The sequence below is a fragment of the Indicator indicator genome, chromosome 33 (assembly GCF_027791375.1).
Source record: "Indicator indicator isolate 239-I01 chromosome 33, UM_Iind_1.1, whole genome shotgun sequence".
Taxonomy (NCBI): Eukaryota; Metazoa; Chordata; class Aves; order Piciformes; family Indicatoridae; genus Indicator; species Indicator indicator.
Window position 1 is genome coordinate 7,942,868 of NC_072042.1, and position 26,022 is coordinate 7,968,889.

At 50.6% G+C, this 26,022-nt stretch overlaps 1 protein-coding gene across 2 annotated transcripts in view; it reads left to right on the forward strand.

The window, feature by feature from the left end:
* Positions 1–1,322: 1,322 nt before the first annotated feature.
* The window catches only part of EYA3 (EYA transcriptional coactivator and phosphatase 3), a 46,955-nt gene continuing 22,255 nt past the window's right edge, over positions 1,323–26,022 (forward strand). Inside the window, exons 1-8 of one of the 2 annotated variants that reach the window (XM_054395472.1) lie at positions 1,323–1,366; positions 3,047–3,126; positions 6,546–6,612; positions 7,720–7,862; positions 14,089–14,226; positions 18,571–18,653; positions 19,875–20,058; positions 22,611–22,750. In XM_054395472.1, coding sequence (XP_054251447.1) covers positions 1,338–1,366; positions 3,047–3,126; positions 6,546–6,612; positions 7,720–7,862; positions 14,089–14,226; positions 18,571–18,653; positions 19,875–20,058; positions 22,611–22,750 — 864 coding nt within the window. In that variant the 5' untranslated portion in view covers positions 1,323–1,337. The remainder of the gene's footprint in view (positions 1,367–3,046; positions 3,127–6,545; positions 6,613–7,719; positions 7,863–14,088; positions 14,227–18,570; positions 18,654–19,874; positions 20,059–22,610; positions 22,751–26,022) is intronic. The other variant, XM_054395473.1, reaches the window with a different exon arrangement.

Consider the following 26,022-nt stretch of genomic DNA (forward strand, 5'->3'; position numbering starts at 1 on the left):
CTTGTGCTCCAGACCCCTCCCCAGCCTTACTGCCCTTCTCTGGACATGTTCAAGCATCTCAACATCTTTTTTAAATTGTGGGGCCCAGAACTGGACACAGTACTCCAGGTGTGGGCTAACCAGTGCTGAGTACAGGGGCAGAATGACTGACAAGGCTGTAGAGGAGGTGTTTTCAAGGGCCAAAGCATCAAGAGATCATGAAGGTGTTAGGGAGGATTCCTTCTAAAAGCCTGCTGAGTTGGGAGCTGGCTGGGGTTGGCCAGCTGAGGCCAGACGTGATTGGAATTCAAAGTTGTTCTTTTGCTGGCTGGCCTCTGCTGCATGCTGCCATGCAAAGCTCCAAGTCCTTCCTTTGCTGGGAGCCCCAGAACTGGAGGCAGTGTTGCAGGTGGGGTCTCAGCACAGCAGAGTGGCACAAGAGTCACCTCTGTTTTATTAATTTACTCTAAAACAAAAAAATCTTTGAGCCCAATTTGACCTCTCGTGCTCAAACTGCATTTCCCTGGTGTTTTGTTTATACTCCCTGAGAGAGACAGGCTGGAATCCCATGATGAGGATCATGCTGGCAGCTTTCACGTGGCAGCAGGCTTGCTCTGGCTGCTGTGCCCCAGTTGGACTGCAGTCCCTGCAGCCTGACCCCCAGCATGAACCTCCCCAGGCCCCATGCCCAGAAGCCATGAGCTGAACAGCTCCCTGTCTGGGTCTGGGACGAGGGGATGCAGCTGGGTACCAAGGCAGCAAAACTGGCATCTAAATGTGCTCCAGAAATGTGGAAGGTTGCAAAATGTTCTGCTAGAGAGATAAGATGGGGGGAAAGGATCACAGAATGGTAGGAGTTGGAAGGGACCTCCAGAGATCATGCAGTCCCACCCCCTGCCAGAGCAGGATCACCCAGGACAGGTCACACAGGAACACATCCAGGGGTTTTTTGAAAGTCTCCAGGGAAGACTCCATACCCTCTCTGCGCAGCCTGCTCCAGATCTCCAGCACTCTCACAAGTGACAAAGTTTTCCCTTCTGTTCTTGTGGCACCTCCTCTGCCCCAGCTTGCCCCCAGTTCCCTTTGTGCTGTCCTTGGACATCCCTGAGCAGAACCTGACTCTTTTCTCCCCACACTGCCCTGCACATCTTTATCAACAGCAATGAGGGAACCCCTCAGGCTCCTTTGCTGTATCACCCTAACACATTCAGTGTTTCCTAGTGAGGGAAAAGCTTATTTTGAGCTCAGGAACCCAAGGGTACTCTGTGAAATCCCTGCTAAACTGTGCCTAGGCTTTGTCAGGCACAGCTCTCCATAGCTCTTGAATGGTTTTGTCTTTGCAGGTGAAAAAAGCCAAGATGCAGGAATCCAGAGAGCAAAGCCTGAGGTAGGTAATTTTGAATTTTGTTTTAGTGTGGAACAGTAACTATACATTTTTTTTGTCCTCACAAGCTTCCCCTTTAGAAGCCTGCATAAGGAGGGATTTGTCCCAGAGGCAAGGCAAAGAGAAGGCACTGCTGTACCTGATACAACTTTGAGAGTAAGGTCCCAGGAATAAAAAACAAAAAACAAACCAAAATGACCCTTTTCTGCAAGTGTCTACAAAAAGTCTTAGTTGCATTGTAGAATCATTCAGGTTGGAAAAGACCCCTGGGATCATCAAGTCATAGAATCACAGAATACTCTGGGCTGGAAGGGACCTCCAAAGCTCATCCAGTCAACTTGAGATTCCTAGGTGCTGCTCTGATATTCTCAGGCTGCAGGTTCACAAGGTGAAAAGGCTGCTGAGAGGGGAGTTCTGCTTGCAGCTCAAGTGTATGCCAAGCATGCTGCTTGCTGGAGCTCTCCAGTAGCTGAGTCTGTTCAGTGTCCCAGCAAAAATAACTGCAGGGTTTTTGTGCTGGGTGAGGCACCTGAGCTGGTGCAGGGGAGTGGGAGCTGTGCCCAGGTGGCAGGGAAGAAATTTGTGCTTTCTGCTGCAGGCAGCAGTTCCAAGCAGCTAGGTCTGCTGAACTGTTAATGAAGCTCCAGCCTTGTCTTGAGAGACTAGCTGGTGAGTAAACATCCTGGAGGTGATGTGGGTTGACCCTGGCTGGACACCAGGTGCCCACCAAAGCTGCTTTATCACTCTTGTTTCAGCTGGACAGGGGAGAGAAACTGTCACAAAAGACTTGTGAGTGAAGGTGAGGCTAGGGAGGGATCATTTACCATTTGCTGCCGTGGGCAACACAGCCTCCACTTGGAAAGTTAGTTTAATTTATCACCAATCAAATCCAAGTAGGATAATGAGAATTAAACCCAAACCTTAAACATAAACCTTAAACCACCTTCCTCCCTCTCACCCCTTCTTCCTAGTCTGAACTTTGCTCCTTTTTTCTCTGCCTCCTTCTCCCCCCAGCAGTGCAGGGGATGGGCCATGGGGGCTGTGCTCAGTTCATCACACCTTGTCTCTGCTGCTCTTTCCCCCTTAGGCAGAACTCCTCACACTCTTCACCTGCTCTAGCACAGGGCCCCTCTGGGAGGCTGACCTTGATGATCTTCAACCTGAGTCCTTCCCAGGGGCTGCAGTTCTTGATCTGCCCTAGCATGGGCCCTTTCCACAGGGTGCAGTCCTCCAGGAGCAGACTGCTCCAGCATGGGTCCCTAGAGGCTCCTAAGTCCTGCCAGCAGACTTGCTCCAGTGAGGGCTGTGCTGTTTCTCCATGGACCCACAGGACCTGCCAGGAGCCTACTCCAGTGCAGGCTTCCCATGGGGTCACAGCTTCCTTCAGGTACATTCACCTGCTCCAGCATGGGGTCCTCCACAAGCTGCAGGTGGATCTGGACCTCCATGAGTGGGGGGCAGCCTGCTTCACCATGGTGTTCACCACAGGCTGCATGAGAATCTCAACTGCCTGCTGTGGTTGAATGTCTCATGAGAGTTGCAGCTCTCTCTTGGCATCTCTGTGGAGAGCTAGCTTCTGTGAAGAGTTTGCCTGGGTTAGGAAGGCTGAACTCAGGGGTTGTGATGCCCAAGGATGTTACTTTAAGAGTTCATTATGCTAATGATTAGCCTTTGTCTTGGCAGTCATGTGAGCAGTGCTGAAGTCACCGACCAGAAACCTGAAGCTTCAAGCCTTGGTTCAAACCTTCCCATGTCCAGTGACAGTAAGTACCCTCTGCTTACACTGCCTGCCTCTGCTCTTCTTCCACTGCTCTCCTTCCTTTGCTTCCTCAAGCAGGAGCTTTGTCTCGTCTGCTCAGTGTTCAGTCTGTCCTCACTCTCAGCTGGAAGGTGACAGTTTGCTGTGGTGCTTACAAAGCGTCAGTGCTGCTGGGCAGCAGATCTGCCTTTTGAAAAAATATTTTGGTGTTACTGCCCCACAACCTGCTTCTGGTTCATGCTGGCTCTTACCCAACTGTGTCAGTGTGAGCTGAAATTCCCCCCCACACACTGACAATAACCAGGCTAGCCCAGTCTGGAAGCAAACAAAAGCTGTATTTACAAGCAGAATCTACAATCTATGAGGAAATGCAATGAATATGTACAAATATACAAAATTCACAACACTTACAAATATATACAATCAACAGAAAAGCACAACCAATCTCCCTTTGCTTCCCCCCAAAGGGGACCTTTCCCAAAGGGCCTCTCTCCCAGGAGCTTCCCCCCCAGACCCCCCTGGCAGAAAGCAGAGTTAGCTAAAGCAGAAAGTTGTTAACGTAGCTGCCAAGGTCAGTGTGTTATCTTCTGCCAGAAGAGAAGAAGAAACAGCAGCCAGACTGCAGAATGCAGAGTGCCCCACTTTGTTTTGAGTAATAGTTCTTAAACATTTCTATCCATCCAATGGAAGTGTTTAGAACAATCAGTATTTTGCTTTCTTACACCCAATAGTGACTTGTTTACACTCTGGAGAGGAAACTGAGGCAGAAAATAATACCATTGCTTAGTAAGTGAGAGGTGGAATGTCTGCTTTCTGCTGGGAGAAGAGGATTTCTGTTCAGAATGTCTTTGACTGCTAGTCCTAAATCATGGAATGGGTTGGGTCGGAAAGGAATTTAAAGATCATCCAGTTCCAAACCCCCTTCCATGGGCAGAGACTCTTCCCACCAGCCCAGCTTGCTCAAGGCCTCATGCAGCCTGGCCTTGAACACCTCCAGGGAGGGGACAGCCACAGCCTCCCTGGGCAACCTGTTCCAGAGTCTACCCACCCTCACTCTAAGGAATTTCTTCCTCATCTCCAGTCTCAATCTCCTTTCTTCCAGCTCAAAGCCATTGTCCCTTGTTCTGGCACTGCAAGCCGTTGTCAGAAGTCCCTCCCCAATACGTACTTATAAGTGTTAAGTCTGGTCAACCTGATTGGAAATACCAAACATGCCACTTCCCATTGCTCACTGCTCACATCCTTGCTGTTGTAATCAGTGTGCTGTGGTGGTGTAGTTGCAGGAGTTAGTAAAAGCCTGCAGGATCAGCTGCCTGGCTGGGCAAGCCATGTGCTGGTTGCAGAAGCTGCATGCAGTGGTGCTGTGCTTTGGGTTTGGTTTTGTTACACCATTACTTGACCCTTTGTGTGCTTGTCTTTATTTAAAGGAGTGGAGGAAGACAGGCTCTAAAACTGCTCTCAAAGTAGTTAAAGAAAACTCCACACAGGATTGGATAGACATACAGAATATATTGGAAGATTAAATGGAAGTGCTACTCATAACTCCAGGCTACAGAGCAAAGCATAAAACACACAAAAATCAGAACCCCTTCAGGCCAAAGCCTTCTCCAGACCTCCACCAATCAGGCCAAACATTCAGGCCTCAAATGCCACCACCCCCCCCACCTCCAAGGCTTTCTGCACCTCTATTACCAAACTCAAGTGACGCAGCTAAAATTTGTTTTGCCAGCTTCAGGCCCCTACCAAGGCCACTCAAGGCCTCACTTCCCTGCATTGCAAAGGTAAGGGAACATCAGGAAGGGAGAGAGAGGGAAAGGGAAAAAGTGGACAAGGGGAAGGAAGATCCTGTGCTGTCCCCTTATAAAGGCTAGATGCAGGCATTCTGGGAATGAAAGAACAAAAAAATTGCAATTTACTGTCTGTCCCTGGACACTCTGAACCTCCTGGAGATCTGTAACTGCATGGTTTTTAAAAGCACCCATGTCAAACCATGTCAGTGCTAGTGAAAAAGAAGAGTTCTAGAAGAGCCATCTCTGTGTCATTATTTGGATGAATATGGACACTCTAAAGAAGTTGCCTGTGGTATTCTTGTGCCACATGGATTTGGCACCATGAGTAAAGGAAGAAGCAGATTCCAGGAGCATTCAGAGTATGTGGCTGGTGGTTTGTGTCCCTTAGCTGCTTATGCTCAGGTTGCAGTCAGAGAAGGTTGTATAGGCAGCAGAATGCAGAGGGTAGGGTCAGGGTTGTCTGAGCTTGCTGCCCTCAGTGGGTGTCACTAAGAGTTCACTACATGGTCACACCAGAGCAATAACGTTGCAGGACTCTTCCAGAGGGGCAAAGCCTCACTTGCTGGAGCACACCACTGGCATCTGGAGCAGATCCCAAGGCTATTACCTGTGCCCTGCTTTCTTTTGGAAAGCCCTTAGCTGAGTCTCTTAGAAGGGGAAGTGCCAGCTCTGTAGTGTGAGTGGTGGAGGCTGTCACTAGAGCCAGCTAGCTTGGGGATGACTGCAGCATGCCGCAGCAGTCTGGTGGCAAGTGCCAGAGGGGGCTGCACAGTGCCCAGTTCTGTGCCAGAGGTCCTGCATGTATTTGCTTTCCTAGTGTGCTGGAAGCTGAGTATCAGGTCAGTCTCTCTGAACCCAGGGGGCTTTAATGGCTCTTGGGTTAAGCTGTGGCAGCTCAAGCCCCCTTCACCCCAACAGAATGCCGGAGTTGAGAAGTGTCTCATATGGAGTGGACTAGAGTGAGACGGTTTGAAAGTTCCCTCCTGTGTTTGCAGCCTGAGTGACTCTGCCTTAGCAGTTTCACAGTGTGACTGCTGTGGTTCATCCAGATAGAAACATCTCATTACATGGAGCTGCCACATTTCTTCAGAGGCCATCTGAGCTGAGGGCTCTCAGCCTTCTGCACTGCAGCTCAGCCTGCTGCCACTTGATTTGTGAGATGAAGTTTGTTCGGCTGGGAGCCACTCTTTTAAGGAAGGACAGTTTGCTGGAGCCATGCTCATCTGGGCTGAGCATGGAGAAAAGGAAAGGAAAGCCTGGCAGAACAAGCACCTGCTTTGGTCTCTGCTCCAGGACACACAAAAGAATGCCCCCTTGGCATGTGCAAGGTTTTGAGCAGGACTGAAATCAAAGCTCTGTCAGGACAGTTGCAGGAGATGACAGCAGCACCTGGTAAAGAGCATTATTAGGAACTGAGAAACAGGATTGGCTGAATCACCTCCCTGAAAACATTTTGGTGCCAGTTCCGCAGTGCAGTTTTGAGAATTTGCCTTGAATCAGGTATTAAGGGCACTCAAAGACCTTTGAGAATCCTGTGCCTTGGTTAAAGTGTCCTGTGCAGCTGCTGTGCAACTGTCATTGTTTGCCAGGTTTTGAATTCACCTTGGTCCTGACACAACCTTTTCTTTTCCAGTTATGACATGCACTGATTATATCCCAAGGTCATCGAATGATTATACCTCACAGATGTACTCTGCAAAGTAAGTAACAGATTGGTGCTGAGTTCTGGAACTCTTGATGCTTTCTGAAGTCATCTTTTGGCATCTTTCTGCATCCTTGGAATGCTCTAAATCACATTTTCATCTCCTCTGGCTGCATATGCTGAAGCTGATAGAGGCCTCCCTTTAGCTTCAGTGGCTGTTGGTTTTATGATCACAAGGATAAATGAAGCCTTTCAAGTGATTCACAGCACACTGGGCTGGTGCAGGGATGCCTATCAGCAAACTGGACAGATGCATGTAAAGAATTTCCTTACTGTACAGGGTTTCTGTGGGATTTCCTGTGTAAACAGAGGGTTTCCTCTTTGTTCACCACGTTTGGAGACCTCCATAATCCTCCCTGTTGCACCACAGCAGGCACTGATCTCCTCTGATCGCTTTTCATAGGATCAGAGAACTGTAGAATGGTCTGGGTTGGAAGGGACCTCCAAAGCTCATCCAGTCCAACCCCTTGCAGTCAGCAGGGACATCTTCCACTAAATCAGGTTGCCCAGAGCCCTGTTGAGCCTCACCTTCAGTATCGCCAGGGATGGAGCCTCAGCCGCTTCCCTGGGCAACCTTTTGTGTGGTTTCTCTGTGTGTTTCAGTGGTTTTGACACAAACTGCTGTGTTATATTGGAGTCCTAGAAAATCAGGCTGGAAGGGAGCTCAGGGAACATCTGGTCCAACCTTGCTTGGCAGCACCCAGTTCTGGACAGGATGTCCCAGCACCATGCCCAGCCAAACCTCAGAAGCGTCTGGTGCTGGGGAAATGTTGGCAGGTATAAGTCTGGTTTATAGCTTAAATTTGGCTTCTTAGCTTTAGGATGTGGTGTTATGAAACTGCTTGTGCCTGATGGAACAGGGAGTTTGTTCTCCCCCTGCCTTCCCAGTCCTGGAATAAGTACTGGTGCTCTGGCATCACAGAGGAAAGGCTTTCCCCTGGCATTACTGCAAGAAACAGGCAGAGAGATAAACCCAAGGGCATTGGAAGCAGCAGCAGTTGTTACCTGAGCACATCTCAGTGTGTTGGTTTGGTGTTTTCTGGTTGGCAGCTGCCAGATGCATAATGTAACCAGTTCTTGCCTGCTGTTCTGTCTCTTGCTCTAGGCCATATGCACACATCCTGTCTGTACCTGCATCGGAAACCATGAGCCCCTACCCTGCTCAGACTCAGTACCAAGCCCTACAGCAGTCTCAGCCCTACACCATCTACCCCCAAACCACCCAAACCTATGGACTACCTCCTTTTGGTAAGCAGCAACTTTGCAAAGTCTCCTCAGTGCCTGCAGATGTTGTCCTGTGCCTCAGTGCAAACCCAGTGTTCAGCTTGAGGCAGTGTGGTGGAGAGCAGAGCACTGATTTGTGCCTCAGTTCTGACTCTGCCTGGGACTGCAACTTCAAATGCTCCTCACAAAGCTCTTCTCCTGGCCATCACCTTGGATGTCTCCTCAGGCAGCTTGCCAAATGGTTCTCACTTTAGGATAATCATTTTCTCCACTTGTGGTTTAGCTGTGTTCAGTCAAAGGCTTAATGTCCAGATGGAGACAGGTAGCAAATGGTGTCCCTCAGGGGTCTGTGCCTGGGACCAGTGCTGTTCACTATCTTCATCAGTGCTGTAGACAGAGAGGTTGGGGCATACTCAGCAAGTTTGCAGATGATACCAAGCTGAATGGTGTGACTGAGAAGTCTGAAGGGTGGGATGGCATCCAAAGGGACCTGGAGAGGTGGCTGAGGAGAATCTCATGAGGTTCAATAAGGCAAAGTGTGAGATCTTGCACCTGGGTCAGGGCAATCCTCAATACCAGTCCAGGCTGGGGGATGATGAAATTGAGAGCAGCCCTGAGGAAAAGGACTTGGGGGTGCTGGGGGGTGAGAAGCTGGACAGGAGCCAGCAATGGGCACTGGCAGCATAGAAGGCCAAGGGCAGCCTGGGATGCATCCAAAGCAGTGTGGCCAGAGATGGAGAGAGAGGATCCTGCCCCTCTGCTCTGCTCTGGGGAGACCTCACCTGCAGGGCTGTGTCAAGCTCTGGGGTGTCCAACACACAAAGAACATGGACCTGATGAAGAGGTCACAAAGATGATCACAGAGCTGGAGCACCTCTCCTGTGGGGACAAGCTGGGAGAGTTGGGGTTGTTCAGGTGGAGAAGAGAAGGCTCCAGGGAGACCACAGAGCTGCATTTCAATATCTGCAGGGGACCTACAGGCAGGCTGGGGAGGGCCTGTTTGGAAGGGGCTGTGGGGACAGGACGAGAGACAAGGGTTTGAGACTGGAGCAGGGCAGAGTTAGGTTCTACCTCAAGAGGAAGTTCTGTACAGTGAGGCTGGGGAGACACTGGAACAGGTTGCACAGGGAGGTGGTTGAGGCCCTGTTCCTGGAGACATTGAAGATGAGACTTGATGTGACCCTGGGCAGCCTGCTCTAGCTGGAGGTGTCCCTGCTGACTGCAGGGGTTTGGACAAGCTGACCTTTGAGGGTCCCTTCCAACCCTGTGCAATCTGTGTCTGTGTGGTTTCCCTGGCAGTGCAATCACACTGGGCCTTACCTCACAGCATCTCTGCTGAAGGTGGCTGTTGGCTGGCCAAGATTAAAATTTTGCTTTTTCATCTTTCACCCAATGAACGTTTTGTGCTGAAATGTCTCTGTGATTACTAGGCAAAGAAATTTGCTAATTGCTTTAATCTCTGAGCCTTCTGTTAGCCATTCCAGTGTTTTCAGGTGCTTGCAAGGTAGCTGAGCAGCTGAAGCTGGGTGGCAGGGTCTGAGCTATTCACCTTGTGCCTCCTTTATACTGGAGGGAGGGACACCCCTAGGGTGTTGCTCTGTGTCAGAAGGCAGTGGCCATCTTTCTCCATGGGGATGAGTAGTTCAGACAAAAAAAAAAAAAATCTAACTTCTGTGTGGGTTAGCTCGTGAAAGGATTTGCTAGTCTGGCCTTGTCCTCTTGTGCTCTCTGTATTAAGGTGGGGGAAAACCACACAGGCTTGACTGTCACAGAATATTAGGGGTTGGAAGGGACCTGCAGAGATCATCCAGTCCAACCCCCCTGCCAGAGCAGTGTCACCCAGGTCAGGTCACACAGGTCACACACACACAGGTCACACCCACATCCAGGTGGGTTTTGAATGTCTCCAGAGAAGAAGACTCCACAACCTCTCTGGGCAGTCTGCTCCAGGCCTCCAGCACCCTCACAAGTGTCAAAGTTTTCCATTCTTCTCCTGTGGCACCTCCTCTGCTCCAGCTTGCCCCCAGTTCCCTTTGAGCTGTCCTTAGACATCCCTGAGCAGAGCCTGGCTCCAGCCCTGCACATCTTTATCACCAGCAATGAGGGCAGCCCTCAGGCTGTATCATCCCAACAACCTTCTGTGCCAGCTTGTACCTGTTTTTCCTTGCCCTTTCACAGGGCACCACCAGAAAGGGCCTGGCCCCTTCATCCTGACCCCTTCATCCAGACTCCCACCCCCCAGATGTTGATCAGATCCCCTCTCAGCCTTCTCCTCTCCAGACTAAACAGCCCCAGGGCTCAGCCTCTCACAGGCAGTCAAAAAGATGAGACACAGGGAATTGCCTTTCCTCTTTGCTCACATGGCACTGAATCAGGATGCACAGAGTCGTCAAGTGCCTGAAAAACCTCAGAGCAGGATCCTGGAAACCTGAGGTGTACAAAGTTATATGGTGAAGAAGAGGAGGCTGAGGGGAGACCTCACTGCTCTCTACAGCTACCTGAAAGGAGGTTGGAGTGAGGCTGGTGTTGACCTCTTCTCCCAAGTAACTAAGGATAGGACAAGAGGAAATGGCCTCAAGCTGCATCAGGGGAGATTTTTTCACTGCAAGAGTGGTCAGGGATTGGAACAGGCTGCCCAGGGAGGTGGAGCAGTCACCATCCCTGGAGGGCTTCAAAACCCAGTGGATGTGGCCCTTCAGGACATGGTCTGGTGGTCACGGAGGTGTTGGGTAGAAGATTGGGTTCAAACTTAGAGGCTTCTCCAAGGCAAGTAGTTCTATGATTCTGTTCTCTGTGGAATGCCCTTTGAAGTGTCAGGCCAGGATGCTTGGAAAGGTGTTTCAGGCTTCTGAAATTTGGGGGGCAGGACGTAGGGTGAGTAACATTGGTTAGTGTTTTGTTGGGGGTGGTGTTTTGGTGGTGGCTGTATTGGGGTGGGAGGGAGCTTATGTTTCTTAATCCAAAGGTTCTGGAATTCAGGGGTACTTGGCTGCTTCTGAGTGTAGCAGCAGGAATTCTGAAGACCTAGGCAAGACAGCAACCATTGCACAGGAGCTGCTGTCTGTTAAACATCTGAAACATGATCAGTCAGGAACAGGTGTTGGTGTGGATTTTGAGGTCTATTACTAAATACCTGAATTTTTAATCTGAATTTAAGTGCTAGGAACATTGTAAAGAAAGATTGTAAAAGTCCTGTTTCCAGTTCTGGCAATCAGGCAGAAGTGTTGCCAGCTCCAGCACTGAGAAAATTAACCTTACCTGCTGGGATGGGCAGGTTTGGGTCTGGGCATGCACAGTGCAGAGGACATTCTACAAATTGTTTCTGCTCACAAAATCTCCACTGAGCAGGTGAGGAGTTGTGCAGCTTGGTCAGAGGTTTGGCCCAGAGGTTTCCCTGACCTGCTGCTGTGTGTTGGTTCCTAAGCCGAGAGGAAGGCAGCAGGGAGCAAAGCAGAAGTGTTTAATGATGAATTCAAGCAAAGCACCAAGCAGTTGTAGTCCTGAGATCACCCAGGGCAGGAAGCAGCTTTCAGAGGAGAGGTCACCTGTGCTGTTGCCAGCTTCTCACCTCTGCTTGTGCTGCAGCACTTTTTGGGTGGTGTTGGTGCGTTGTTCTGCCTAGGGCATACTTGTGGTCTGGGAGGGGGGTTGTGGGCTGTGCCATACCAGCTGCATACCTGTGGGTGTAAGCTGCTGTCATAAACACTGTGGCTGTGATGGTTGGACTCAAGAAAAGCTCCAAGTGGTGTAGGATGGCCTGGGTGGGGCCTTCCCATGTACCTGCTTGTGTCCTGTGACTTTCCTGTGCCTCAGTCACAGTGCCACTGCTGGGCATGGAGGGCTCTCATCTCCTCTTGCCATCCTTGGGACTGTGCTGGCTTTTAAAGCCATCCAGAAGCAGAGAGGAGGACAGGTGCCTCCAGGCCAGGAGGGTGGGAAGTGTTTGTGCTGGGAGATTACAAAGGGACAGTCATGGAAGGCAGGGGCTGGAGGATGCTGTAACACATGACCTGAGTCAGCTCCAGTACTCACATCCTGCCAGCCCTGCCAGCACCTCTGGTGACAGAGTGCAAGGGACCTTTGGAGACCATCTGGTCCCCTCCCCTAGTTGTGTGTGTCTACTCCCCACCTGACAATTGCCCTACAGCATTCAGAGTTGGTATGTGTTTTATGGACGTGGCACTTTTGGGTGTCCTGTGAGCACTTCCTGCTGCTGCTGTCTGTCCTTGTCCATCTGTCTTGCACTGTGACGAGATGTCGGTCACTGTCCCCTCTGCAGCTTGCTCACACGTTTGGCTGTAGTAGCACTCTCCTTCCAAACTAAACTAATGCAGCTGCTCCCACTCTGCTGAGGGCATCTCTCTGCCCTGTTCCACTCTGGAGCTGTGCCATGCACCCACAATCCAGGGTCAGCCTCCCCCTGGGCTCTGTTAGTGCAGCTTGAGAGCTTTGAAACAGCGGTGATGACACAACTTGAGAGTCCAAGCATCACAACCCTGGGATGGCTGTGCAGAGAGGTGAATGACTTCATTTGACTCCTAGGTAACACTTTGAGATCAGGTCTGGTGCAGAGTTAGTTCTGGCTGAGCTCTGGAGTTCCTGCTCTTGGCCAGCTCTAAGGCTCCCCTGGGTCTTCTGGATAGGAGGCTTGGAGCCCACTGCCACTGGCTCGTCCTGCTGCTGGTGGCTTTTGCAGCCTTGATACTGGTTTTGTGGGGGGGTTAAGAGGGAAAGTGATCTTTCTGCAGGCCCTGAGCTTTGTGTCTAGCTCCAGATGTCCTTTGTCACTCTGCTTTGTACAATCCTGCTAGTTTTTCACAGTATCACAGTGTATCAGAGGTTGGAAGGGACCTCAAGAGATCATCAGGTCCAACCCCCCTGCCAGAGCAGGATCACTTAGGGTAGTCTGCACAGGAATGCATCCAGGTGGATTTAGAAAGTCTCCAGAGAAGGAGACTCCACAACCACCCTGGGGAGCCTGTTCCAGTGCTCTGTCACCCTCACTGTAAGGAAGTTTCTCCTCATGTTGAGCTGAAATCTTCTCTGTTCTAGTTTGAACTCATTGTTCCTTGTCCTATCACTGTGAACCACTCAAAAGAGCCTGGCCCCCTCCACTTGACACCCACCCCTCACATATTCATAGACATTGATCAGATCCCCTCTCAGTCTTCTCCAGACTAAACAGCCCCAGGTCTCTCAGTCTCTCTTCACAGGGGAGATGCTCAAGTCCCTTAAGCATCCTCCTGGCTCTCCATTGGATTCTCTCCAGCAGATCTCTGTCTCTCTTGACCTGGGGAGCCCAAAACTGGACACAGTTTTCCAGGTGTGGTCTCACCAAAGCAGAGCAGAGAGGTAGAAGAACTTCCCTAGACCTGCTGGACACCTTTCTTGATACATCCCAGGATCACATTGGCTCTCTTGGCCACAAGAGCACATTGTTGTTCCAACAACAATGTTTTAAGTAGATCCCCTCCACTGATTCCTGCTTTCTAGCCCTGCCCATGGAGAAGTGGCTTTGCCTTTGGCTGTAGGTCTGGAACACGCACAAAAGAAGGGCACTGAAGAAGCAAGGCCTGACCTGAGCTGCTGCACTCAGATGCTGGTTTCCTCCTGTCAGTGCAGTAGACAGACCTTAACATGGCCCCTGAGCTGGAACCACTGCATGTGTGCCTCATGCAGCTGGACTGCAGCCTGCTGGCTGGCTCTGTGCTGTGCTCAGTGCCAGAGATGCTCTCCAGAGAGGGCAGCAAGAAGAAACAGTCAGATATGTCCTCCTGTTGTTGGTTTATTGAAATTACTGACTTGTGGCTTGGTTTGAAATATTCCACCCAAAGCACAGTGAAGTTGTGGAAGTGTTCACCTTGGCCTTAACAGAGACCAGCTTCAGCTTTGCCATCCAATAGCTGAGGGTGTTTGCAGTGCTGTGCAGCCCAGCCCAAGCTGCAGAGGGATTAGCAGCTCCTTCAGGCCAGTGTGGCAGGGAGCTTCCTGTGACAGGAGCAGATCTGTAGTTGAAAGCTTTGGAGATTGGTCTTGTTGGTGCTTTTAATTCTCTCTTTTCCAGCCAGTTTGGTCAGCAGCTCTAACCCATGCACAGCCTGCCAGTCAGCACTCCTGCAGGAGGTTCACAGCTGCCCTCTGTGGTTTGCTCCTTGCTTTTGTGACAAGCAAAACAGCTTAACCTGAGCTAGCAGCATGCTCTTTGGTCCCAGCATATCTGTTTGTAACTGGTCCAATTTATCTGATTCAGGTGCACTGTGGCCAGGTATGAAACCTGAAAGTGGTTTAATTCAGACTCCATCTGCAAGTCAGCACAGTGTTCTTACCTGCACTACAGGGTTAACCACAAGCCAGCCCAGCCCAGCACATTATTCTTATCCCATTGAAGGTAACTTGGCATGGTTTTTATCTGCATCTCTCTCCACCTAACTGAGCCCAGACCCCACAAACAGAGAGGCTTGCACGTTTGCTCCTGGGTTGTGCATGCTCCTGTCTGCTTGGCCTCTTTGTGTGTGTTTGGTTCTGTGTTTGCTGCATAGCTCTGTGTGCACCAGGCTGGCTTGTTGGTGCCATGCTGATGGACTGAACAGGGTGAAGAGCAAATGGGAAGGGAAGAGGAGACTAAATGTTGGGTTCTTGCATGCCATTACTGGGGATGGTCTTGCAGCTCAAGGTCTTCCTTGGTGGTCTTCAGCTCCATGTCAGGAATGCACTGACTGACATTGGATTTCTTTTTCAAAAAAAAAAAAAAAAGTTTTATTATTTGTAGAGGTAGATGGCTCCTAGATATGACACGTTCCCCTTCCCCCCCAGCTTGGCAGATCTGCCAGGAAGTGACCTTCCCTCTACAGAAATGGCCTACAAATGCTGCAGCTGCTGGAAATGCCACAGCCAAGGGTGCAGGTGCTGAGTGTCAGCAGCTTCCAGAGCAGTGCAGAGGGAATGTGAACAATGAACATGGCTGCTGAGGGCAAGCATTTGCAAATTAATACTCTGGTTTTTAGGCAGGATTTTTGCCATTGATGCTTGGGTGATGAAACGAAAACTTGTCTCTCTCCCTGCAGTTTTTAAAAAGCATTTCAGGAATTCTTCATCTGTTTCTTGTGTGATATTTTCATAGAATAATTCAGGGCCTTCAGGGGGTCTTTAGCTCAGCCTTGATACTGAATTTGGGACCAGGTTGCTCAGGGCTTTATACAGTTGCCTCTTAAAACCCTCTGTGGATGGAGGCTCCACCAGTTCCAGGGCCTGGCTATCATCACGGGGAAGCTTTTTCTTTTATGCACTTGGAGCATACCTTCTTGCATGTGGGAACAGTTTGTCTTCTTCTCCTGCTGTGCACCTGCAGGAAGGATCCTGGCTCTGTCTTCTTGATAACCTTCATGCAGGTACCAGCAGGCTTCTGTCCAGTCCCCAAAGCCATCTCTTCTCCAGGCTTGCCCAGTCCTGCTGTCCCCAGATGCCCCTCACAGGGGGCATGGCCCAGCTCCCTGACTGTTCTAGTGGCTCTTTGTCAGACCCACTGCATTTTATCAACGCATTCCTTGTACTTCAGGACCCACACTTAATGTCATATCCAGGTGTGGTCTGCTGAGTGTAAAGCAAAAGGGGAGAACTAAAAATGAGCACTGAGTAAGGCTGAGTATCTTCCACTGAGCAGAGAGGGCCATGGCTCTGCTGAAGGGCTTGCCCAGCCTGCATCACTGCAGCATTACCTGGCCCAGTGTTGTGTTTCTCCTTGGTTTGCTTTTCACCTCCATGACACAAGCAGGGCAGCATTGCAGATACCAAGGTCCTTCAGACAGAGCTTTGCAGGACTGCCCTGGCAGAAGGCATTCAGTGTCCATAGCACCCACTTGAACTGCCAGGAATCAGGACCAGTTCTGCATGAGGTGACCCCTGGCAGGATTCCAGGGATGTGCCCACCTGAGGCCGTGGGGCAGGTGGGGTGGCAGGGCCAGCCTCAGATGGCTCTGCAGAAGGATTCTAAACCATCTGATCCCCTGCTGTGAGAATGTGCGAACAGTTTCCCTGCAAGTTACTGCTGGAAGGTGTGAAGAAATCACCTGAGATGTGTAAATGCTGTTGGAAAACTGTCACAGCCCAGCAGCAAACTCTTCCTGCTGGCATTTGCTGCCTTTCCCTTTTATCACATCAGCAAGGAGCCAGCTGAGGGCTCAGGCCTGCTGGTGCCACAGAGATGGTGGAGAGCAGGAGCTGGCAGGCTGGACAAAGTGGCTTTGTCTCTTGGCAATCTCTTTTCTCCCCAGTCAGACCATCAGGGTGATGCCTAGCTGCAGGATGCTGCTATCCCACCTGCTGTGCATCCAGAGCTGGGATCTGGCTTAGCCCGCAGTTGCCAGACAGAAGCAGTGTGGTGCCTGAACCCTGGGGAAAGGTCAGAGGCACTTCAGTGACTGAGTTTGGCTGCCCTGAGCTGTGGCCGTGGTGGCACAGTGCAGAGGCACTTGGAAGCACTGGGAGCCACGTGGGAGGAATGGCTGCTCCTGCCTCCTCTTCCTCTCCTGTGAGAGCAAAGCAGCCAAGGGAAGCACCAAATGCATTCATTGCAGTGTCCCTGCCCAGCACGTGGTGCAACTGAAACAGCTTTGGAAAGGACTGCAGCAAAACTGAGTGGGATGAGTGAGGCAGGGGAGGCAGGGCTGTGAGGTCTGGAAGTAGGGGAAACAGGCAAGAGATGAGAAGACTCCTCACAGCAGCTTTCAAGCAATACTTTGCTGATCTTTCAAAGCTGGAAGTGGTCCCTCCTGGCACATCAGTGTCAAATGTTTTCACATGGTCTTGGCCCATGCACAGGAAAAAGAAACTGCCCAGAGTGCAGGAAGAATTGGTTCATCTGTGCAGTGGGGGCTGGTGGTAAAGGTGTGTTGTGCAGCACTGTGTAGATAGAGGATAATTCAGAGCAGAGCTAAGACCAGCACTGAAGGGAAGATGAGGGAGCTGGGTTCTTGCCAGAATCCCAACACTTGGAATCTTTCTTCTATGATTTCTTGGCTTCTGTTCTCTGTCTCAGTGGAGGAGCAGCCTCTTGAGAGCACTGCAGATGAGATTCACTTTCTGTTTGCTCTCTGTCACAATCTTGAGAGAGGAGGTAGAATAATCTGTCTCCTGGATAGTTCAGCTCCTCCAGCTTTGCAACAGGGAGGATCTTTTCTGGAGAGCTACTCTTCACAGTGCCCTAGACAGTGACCTTCTCATTCCCATGGCAGGTCCAGCTGGAAGGATTCTGCTTGGAAACTAACCTCTTTTCTCTAGCAGCTGCTTATGAGGGGTGCCTGTGATGGGTCCTCTTTGCTTTCAGCTGTGCTTCTAGTAGCAGCATAGCTTCTGTAGGTGCTTGAGCATCTCTAGCACCATTGTTGCTGTTCTGAGCAGATTTCCTTTCCTTTTCCTAGATGTTCTCTACTCTAAAATTCTCTCCCATCTGTTTGTAAACTCTGCTGCTCCTATCTGTGAGGAGATTCCCAGGGGCTAATAACTTGTCTTTGTTTCTGCTCCCACAGAGATGCCACCCTTCACACTCCTCACCTCTGGGAAATGCTACAGTATTTACTGCACCTCTTTTAAGATCTATTTCTTCTGGTTTTCATCTTTTTGAGGAATGTTTTGGATCCCTTCCTCTTTCCAGGAGCTGTTCACCAGTTGGTATCTGTGCTTGCCATCTCACAGCATGCTTTGATCCAGACTTGGTGGTGGGGCCTGTTTCCCTGGGCTAGAAAGAATGAACCCTGCAGGAGCTCTTCAGGCTTGAAGTGGATTCTGCATGAGTGTTCTCTGCAGAGAGGGAGGGTTTTCTTCAGAGTGCTGGTAGTAGGAGATACTGTGGATTTCTGCCTTTGTAGAAGCATCTACAAGTGTTCTTTGGTTTTGTTTGTGTCCAGAGAGAGAAGATTTAGCAAAAGGAAATATTTCTTGGTAACTCCTGGTTTAATACATCCCAATTTTGTTCATGCTGGTTTCATTATTTGTTGTCACTAACCCTTGAGGGTTCTAAAAGCCCTTGTGGAGCATTGCTTAATGGGGTAAAGCTGCTCACTGACTGGTGTGCCCTGATGCTGCTCTGGCAGCCTCCTTTGTGTGTTGGAAGAACCAAAAGCAGTGATCTGAGGGCTACTAAACATCTTGAAATTCATCCAGACAGCTGCATGCCTCTGGTACTTTGGCCTACAATCTGTGGAGAAACTGTTGTAGCGAGTCTGTCCCTGTAGGCTCCCAGGAAGCTGAGGAGATCTGTTCACCTTCCCCAGTAGGAAGCAGCCTTTCCATACTATTTGAAATATTTTTCCTCTTCCCTGTTTTGAGCTGATCAGGCTAAATACACCAAGTCCAATAGAGAGACAGTTTTTCTGTCAGAGCTGAACACATCCATATCCCTTCTCCTGATTTATTCTGAATAATCACCTGCTGCTGACTGACCATCAGAGTGTCATTGGCATCTTCTCAAAAAGCCATTTTCATCATGCTGCAGCTGCTTAGCCAGCATGGAGAAGCTTTCTGAAGTCCCCTGGTTTTTTCAAGGTATGCTGGTGGCCTTCCCTGTGAGCCCAGCTGAAGGGTCACTGCTTTCAAAACACACCTCAGCTCCTTTTGGGCTCTTCCTAGCACAAATGCTTCCACATGCTCCTAGTAAGTGCTTGTTTCACAGCTGGGATTGGTCTTGTCTCTTAAGCCCTGCTAGAAGCATTTAATGCAGTGATTCTTCATTTTGCAGCACCAACCACCAATGCCAGTGCAGCCTCCACATCTTCAACTGTGGTCAATATTTCCACGTCAGCAGTAGCCAGCATCTCACAGGTAAAGCCTCTCCCTTGTGTTTCTCCTTCAGCTCTGTCTTCATGTTGCCCTGAGCTAGCAAGGGAAGGACACAGTTGTGCACCACTGCAAGTGGAGCACCAGGGGTACTGGAGTTACAGGGCTCAGGATGTAACTCCAAGTTAGCAGAGTTACTCTTGCAGTCTCTTTGCTCAGGACACTTCAGCTGTTCAAAGCCATTTACTTGTCTGTGGTGAGTCTTACACAGGGCACTGAGGTATCTGCAAGGGAGGCTGAAGAAGAAACAACAGCACAGTTCTGAGAACCAAACCTACAGGGAGGATATTTTTTGAATGCCTTTTTTCTCCCCAGCAAGAGAACAGCAATAGGCTGTACACAAACAACCCCCAGTAAAGTAGGAGCTGCCTTCTGGCGGTGCCTGCAGGAAGCACAGAGCCCTTCCCCTGACCACCCTGCTGTGGGTGGTGCATGGCACTGTCAGCAGTTAGCTGCCATTCTGAACCATTACATACCTAAAGGAACAGCTCTGCAGAAAGAGAAGATAGGAAGTATGGAAAATGCAGTGGGTGCAGGGAAATCCTCATGTTGCCTAAGGGGAAAAAGATTTTTCTTTCAGTACTGCAGACCAAGGTACCTGGTTCACAAATCCAGATTCCCACCAAGGAGGGGGAATCAGGAGTGTACAGTGGGCCAGAAGAGTGATTGACATTTGAGGGCTTGTCCTCAAGCACAGATTCGGGTGCTTGGTGATCTCCTCAGTGAGTAGCCTTCATAACTGGGCACCTTTCAACACAGCAGGCAAAATAATTGCTTGCTGAAGTCAGGACAGGAGCACAGGCAGTTTATCCTGTAGCTCCTGTGGCTGCACCCTCAGGCAGTGCCAGGACCACTCTCTGCTGCTGTCAGAGGGTAAAATGCAAGACAGAGCCACACATTGCAGAGCAGACTGGCCTGGAGGTGTCCTCTCCATGCTGCCCTGGTACTGTTCAGTTTTGAAGAAGCTGGAGACAGAGGCCCTGTGACTGCTGGCCTGCTGTCTGCAGAACCTTCCTGGCCTCTGTGTGGCCACTGGGGATGCAGATCTCTCCACCACTCTGGGGGCTGCAAAAGGCAGGAGCATGAAGCCAGGCTGTGCTGTGCTGGGCTTTGCCTTTGGCAGGCACATCTGGAGCAGGAATTGTCTCAGTGTGAAGTGTTTGCTGAGGGGAGTGTCCTATCATAACTGCTGCTTTCCCCTACCAGGAGTATCCTACCTACACCATCCTTGGCCAGGGGCAGTACCAGCCATGCTACCCCAGCTCTGCCTTTGAGGTCCTCCCAGCAGCAGACAGCAGCACGGAGAGCGCAGCGCTGGCAGGAGCTCCATACCCCAGCGACAAGCCTGGCACTGTGGTGCCCACACAGATGGGGCAGAGACATTCCTCTGGTAAGGGCTGCAGCTCACAGGGGGACTGCAAAACACCTGGGACAAACAGCAGAGTGTGCAGGCCTGGGCAGAGCTTGTCAACAAAAGGGAGTTGCATCGCTCCTGCGTGCTGGCCTGGACAGGGCATCTGCCTGCCCTTGCCAGACTGGTCTCACTGGGGTCTTGGGGGTTATGCTGGGCCAGCCAGACTTCTGTGTGGGAAGTCTCCAGGAGGCACCTACCACATGTTCTGAATGCCTCAGGGAGAGGGAATTCCAGAGGTGACTTGAACAGTTGCCAGCAGCAGCAGTTCATTGGATGTTCACTTGGGCTGCAGGGCAGCTGCTGACATCCAGTGCTTCTGCTGACTTTTTCCCTCCTGCAGCCAGGGGTTGGATCATCTGACAGCTAAGATATTGATGCCAGCCTCAGATTGGGATGCATTTTCCAGAGCTGCAGTTTGACCACCACCTCTATGTCAGCTGCTGTCAGATGTGCCCAGGAGGATGTTTCCTTTCTTCTGCTTCATCACTCAGACTGGTTTGGAAACCACAGCTGCTCTGCTGTGCTTTGCCTGTGTCTGTGTCTGCAGAACTTTAGGTTACCTGGCACTTGTCAGAGGAAGACTTCAGCCAATGAGAAGAGGTGTAGAAAATGGATTGAAAAGCTTTAATTGACTGTTCTATGTAAGTTTGTTCCACTAACGCCATGGCTTGGACCAGTCACACTGCTGCTGGTTACAAGGACAAAGGCAAAGACTCAGTGCTGCTTCTGGTGTCTCATACAGGGAATTAGGAGACTCTTCTGTGTTGCCAAGCAGTTTGAAAGTGAAATCTGCTGCCTGTTGCAAAGTGGTAGGCTGGGAAACCCCAGCAGATTCCATTCATTTGTATTGGTATCGGTGTGGAGTTCACTTTCCTCATTGCATCTCTGCTGGAGTCAGTTGATACCACAGCAGTGTTCTGGCTGCTGCTGAGCAAGCCTTGTCCAGTGCCAAGGGTTTCTGCTCTCCATACCTCACCCAGGAAGCAGGCTTGGGTGGGTAAGGTGACACAGCTATGCCAGCTGAGCTGACTAAAGGAATTTCCCGTGCTGTATAGTGTCATGTTCTGCAGTAACTCCTGAGGCAGAGGCAGAGGGAGGGATGGGTTTAGCTTCCAAGATGGCACTCTGGCTTGGAGAGGAGCTGCTTGTGGGAGGCAGTGAGTGATACTTTTGCAGCATGTCCATCAGTAGTACATGAGCTCTGCCAAGTCTTCTGCCTCACTCAGGCAGCCTGAAAGCAGGGGTGGATGGCAGCCAGTGAGCAAAGCATTCAAACAGACAGGCTTCAACTCCCTGAAGTCCAGACCTCACTCACTTTGCCTTCTGGGATGCTGCAGACAGGTGATGACAGCCACCTTGCTCTGATGCTGGAAATCAAGCAGCACAGAGCTTTGTGAAGCAGTTGCCCTCTAGCTGGGGTGAGCAACAGCAGATTTACACATCAGAATTTGTTCTTCTTTCATGTTGAAAACCTCAGGAGTTATTTCAGGGCACTGGCCAGGGAGTGGCCAGTTGTTAATGTGCCATTTTCTTACTTCAGGAATTCCCCAAGTTCAGCATTTCCATGAAGTTTCATAGGGATTGCAGTGCCTTGGCTTCAAGAGCCAGACCGAATTCAAGGCCTGTCAAGTCCCCTGTGCCCTCTGCCTTCCCACTACAGTTCTGGTCCTACTTCTGAACTAGTTAGGCAGACATCTGTGATGTTAACTCTTCTGCCTGAACTGTCAGTAAAGCATTCAGAAAGTTCCTCCCATCCTGTAGTATTGTATTGATGTATTTATTTAATGCTGTTGCTTTCCTCTCCCTGGGAAGGGTTTCTCACCAGCAGCAAAACTGTAACCTGTGCCCAGCAGCCATAGCCATGGTGCGTGGCCACATCGGTTTGCAGGGCAGAGATCATCCCTGATAGTCTTTACTGATTCTTGGATGGAGCAGTGGGGCTGCAGTGTCAGTCTGTCTGTCTCACAGCAGCATACTGCGTTGGTGATTAGCATTGCATTAGCTCTATGCACTGGATGCTGTTGGTTGCCTAAAGGCTCAGAGTGGCACAGCAGTGAGTGGAGGTGGAAGCAGCCAGAGTGGTGTCATTGTGTGTGGCACAAAAGGCATTTGACCAGTTCAGGAAATCTGGGAGGAGAAGCATCATGAAATGCTTCCCTTTGTGCATTCATTACAGACTTGCGCTCAAAAGTAATTAAAGGACCAACTGAGTGATGAAGCAGTTCCAGGGCATTGAGACCTCTGGAGGTTTCAGCCTCAGCCTGGAGGCTGCTGTGTGCTTGGCTTGGTACTGCAGGCAGGGTGCAGTGAGCAGCTCAGCCCTGGGGACCTGAGCTGAGGAGACAGTTTGGAAATGGTAGGAGAAAGAAATCAGGGTTTGAGTTCTGGTAAGGGTTCAGCTGCAGCTGCAGCAGTAAACAAGGTAATATCTGCCCTGCTGCAGAGGAGATGTGTGCCCAAAGGCTGTGAGCTTTGCACTGGTGTTTTGAGACATGAGGGCTGAGAGCTGTGTGATTTCTTTCTTCTAGGAGATGCATCCACAAGCCCTTCCCTGTCAAGAGCAACAGCAAGTAAAGAGTTAGATGAGCAGGCAAGAAAAAACATCCCTGGGAAGAACAGGGGGAAGAGGAAAGCAGATGCCTCCTCTTCACAGGACAGTGAGCTGGAGGTAAGCAGCAGTCTTGGTTTCTACAGGTAGCCGGGTAGGGTGGTGTGGTAGTAAAAGTCCTCCTCTCTTTCTTTCTTTCCATCCCTGTGGAAATGGAAGGGGATCATAGGAACCTTTCAAAGTCACCTACTCCAGTCCCCTGCACCTAGCAGGGACATCTCCAACCAGAGCAGGTTGCTCAGAGCCCCAAACAACCTGACTTGCAGTGGATCCAGGAATAGGGCACCTCCCACCTCTCTGGGCAACCTGGGCCAGGGTCTTGTAACCCTCAGAGTAGAAAATGTCCTTCTTCTATCTAGTCCAAATCTCCCTCTTTCAGTTTAAACCAATCACCCTGTGTCCTGTCATAAGAGGCCCTGCTAAAAAGTCTCTCCTCAGCTTTCTGATTGGCCACAAGAAGGTGTCTCTGAATCCTTCTCTTCCCTAGGCTGATCAGCTCCAAGTCGCTCAGCCTGGCCTCACAGGAGCAGTGTTCCATCTCTCTGATATTTTTGTAGCCCTCCTCTGTAGCCCTGCTCCAACAGGTCCATGTCTGTCCTGTACTGAGAGATCATTTGGGACATTTTTTCTGACCCATGTTACCTGAGAACTGGCCCAAATGAGTTCTTCAGTGATCCCTGTCAAGCATCACTTAAACCTGTCTTGAAATTCCAGTGGCATCACCAGAGGAGTCACCTGGATGTCTCTGGCACAGCCTCCTGCTCAGAGCAGAGATGTCTCCAGCACCAGAACCATGGCTTTGTCTTGCTGAGTCTTGAGAACCTCACCTCCATGATTGAAGATCCTGATTGTGTCTAGAGATCTGTGTCAGGACAGCCATGTCCACCTGGGGAAGGAGGTTTTCTGCCTCCAGCTGAACTCTCCCAAGCTGCAAATTTCCCCTCCTTTTTCCAAGGCAGTTTCCCCCCTGCCCTTAATGAGAAGAACATCTCCATCATGTTTGCAGCTCCCTTTCAGCTATCTGTGGTCTGCTGTTAGCTCACCCATGGCCTCCTCTTTGCTGAGGTAAACCCTCACAGCTCCCTCAGCCTCTCCTCTAGGCTGCTGATCATCTCAACAGCCTTTTACTGTTCACTCTCAGATTCCCTCACATACCTGTGGAACTGGAGATGCAAAGCTGAGGTGACTTTGCCAGTGCCAAGCAGGGTGAGGCAGCAGCTTCCTTCTTCCTGGGCATACTTGGTGCTCTTCAGCACATCCTTTCCCTTAGCACAGGGAGTGCCAGCTGCTGGCTGACACTGCACCTTGTGTCTGCTGTACCCTCAGCTCCTAGCCTGGGCAGACACAAGGAGTTCTTCTACCACACAAGCAGAAACTGCAGTTACCGAAATACTCATTCCTGTTCTCAAGTCTATTCAAGCCCCACCTAGTCTAACCAACCCCAAATTAACCCAAATTAGAACAAGGGGCAGTGGATATAAACTACAGCACAGGAGGTTCCATCTCAACATGAGGAAAAACATCTTTACTGTGAGGGTCACAGAGCCCTGGAGCTGGCTGCCCAGAGCGGTTGTGGAGTCTCCTCTGGAGACTTTCCAGCCCTGTCTGGATGTGTTCCTGTGCGACCTGTGCTGGATTCTCTGGTCCGGCTCTGGCAGAGGGTTGGACTCAATGATCTGTTACTGTAGGGGTCTGCTACAGGCCACCTGACCAGCAGAGCCAAGCAGATGAGGCCCTCCACAGGCCAATAGAAGTGGCTTCCAGGTCACAAGCCCTGGTCCTCATGGGTGATTTCAACCACCCTGACATCTGCTGGAGGGACAACACAGCAAGGCACCAGCAATCCAGGATGTTCCTGGATTGCATAGATGACACCGTCATCCTCCAAATGGTAGAGGAACCACCAAGAAAAGGTGCTATGCTGGACCTTGTTCTCACCAACAGGGAAGGGCTGGTAACCAATGTGAGGCTCAGGGACAGCCTTGGCTGCAGTGACCATGAAGCAGTTGAATTTAAGATCCTCAGGGCAGCCAGGAGGATGTATTCTAAGCTTACAACCCTGGACTTCAGGCGTGCAGACTTTGATGGCTTCAGGGATCTGCTGGCCAAAGTGTGGTGGGACAAAGCCCTAGAGGGAAGAGGGGCCCAGGACAGCTGGTCAGTATTCAAGGACCACCTCCTCTGTGTCCAGGAGCAATGTATACCAACAAAGAGAAAAGCAGGGAAGAATGCTAGGAGGCCTGCCTGGATGAGCAAGGAGCTGCTGGACACACTATCACTTAAAAGGAAGCTGTACAAGGAGTGGAGGAAAGGACAGCTGGAATGGGGAGATATAAGGAAGCTGCTCAAGCAGCAAGAGACCTGCTTAGGAAAGCCAAAGCACAGCTTGAATTGAATCTAGCCAGGGAGGTCAAAGGGAACAGTAAGAATTTCTACAAGTATAGGAATGGTCAAAAGAAGCCTAGGGAAGGTGTGGGCCCCCTCAGAAAGGAAACAGGTGAAATGGTCACAAGTGACCTGGAAAAGGCTGAGGTTCTCAAGGACTTCTTTACCTCAGTCTTCACTGCAAGGGCCTCCAGCCACACTCCTGGAATAGTCATGGGAGCTAATGGCAAGAACCAGAAGGAAGAACTGCCCATCATAAGTGAAGATCAGGTTGGTGATCACCTGAAGAACCTGAAAGTGTCCAAGTCCATGGGACCCGACGGGGTACACCCACGGGTACTGAGAGAACTGGCAGAGGAGGTTGCTAAACCCTTCTCTATTATATTCCAAAAGTCCTGGCAGTCTGGGGAAGTCCCCACTGACTGGAAAAGGGGAACCATTACTCCCATTTTCAAAAAGGGTAAGAAGGAAGAACCAGGGAACTACAAGCCAGGCAGTCTCACCTCTGTGCCCGGTAAGATCATGGAGCAGATTCTCCTGGAGGCACTACTGAGACAGAAGCATAGTGAAGAGGTGATTGGGTACAGTCAGCATGGGTTTACCAAGGGCAAATCCTGCCTGACAAACCTGGTGGCCTTCTATGACCAGGAGACAACATTAATAAATGAGGGGAGAGCAACTGATGGCATTGACCTGGACCTGAGCAAAGCCTTTGACACTGTCCCACACCACATCCTGGTCTCCAAACTGGTGACACATGGGTTTGATGGGTGGATCATGAGATGGATACAGAACTGGCTTGATGGCCACACCCAAAGAGTGGCTGTCAATGGCTCCATGTCCCAGGGGAGGCCAGGGACAAGTGGAGTCCCTCAGGGCTCAGTCCTGGGACCAGTCTTGTTCAACATCTTTGTCAGTGCTATGGACAGAGGCATTGAGTGCACCCT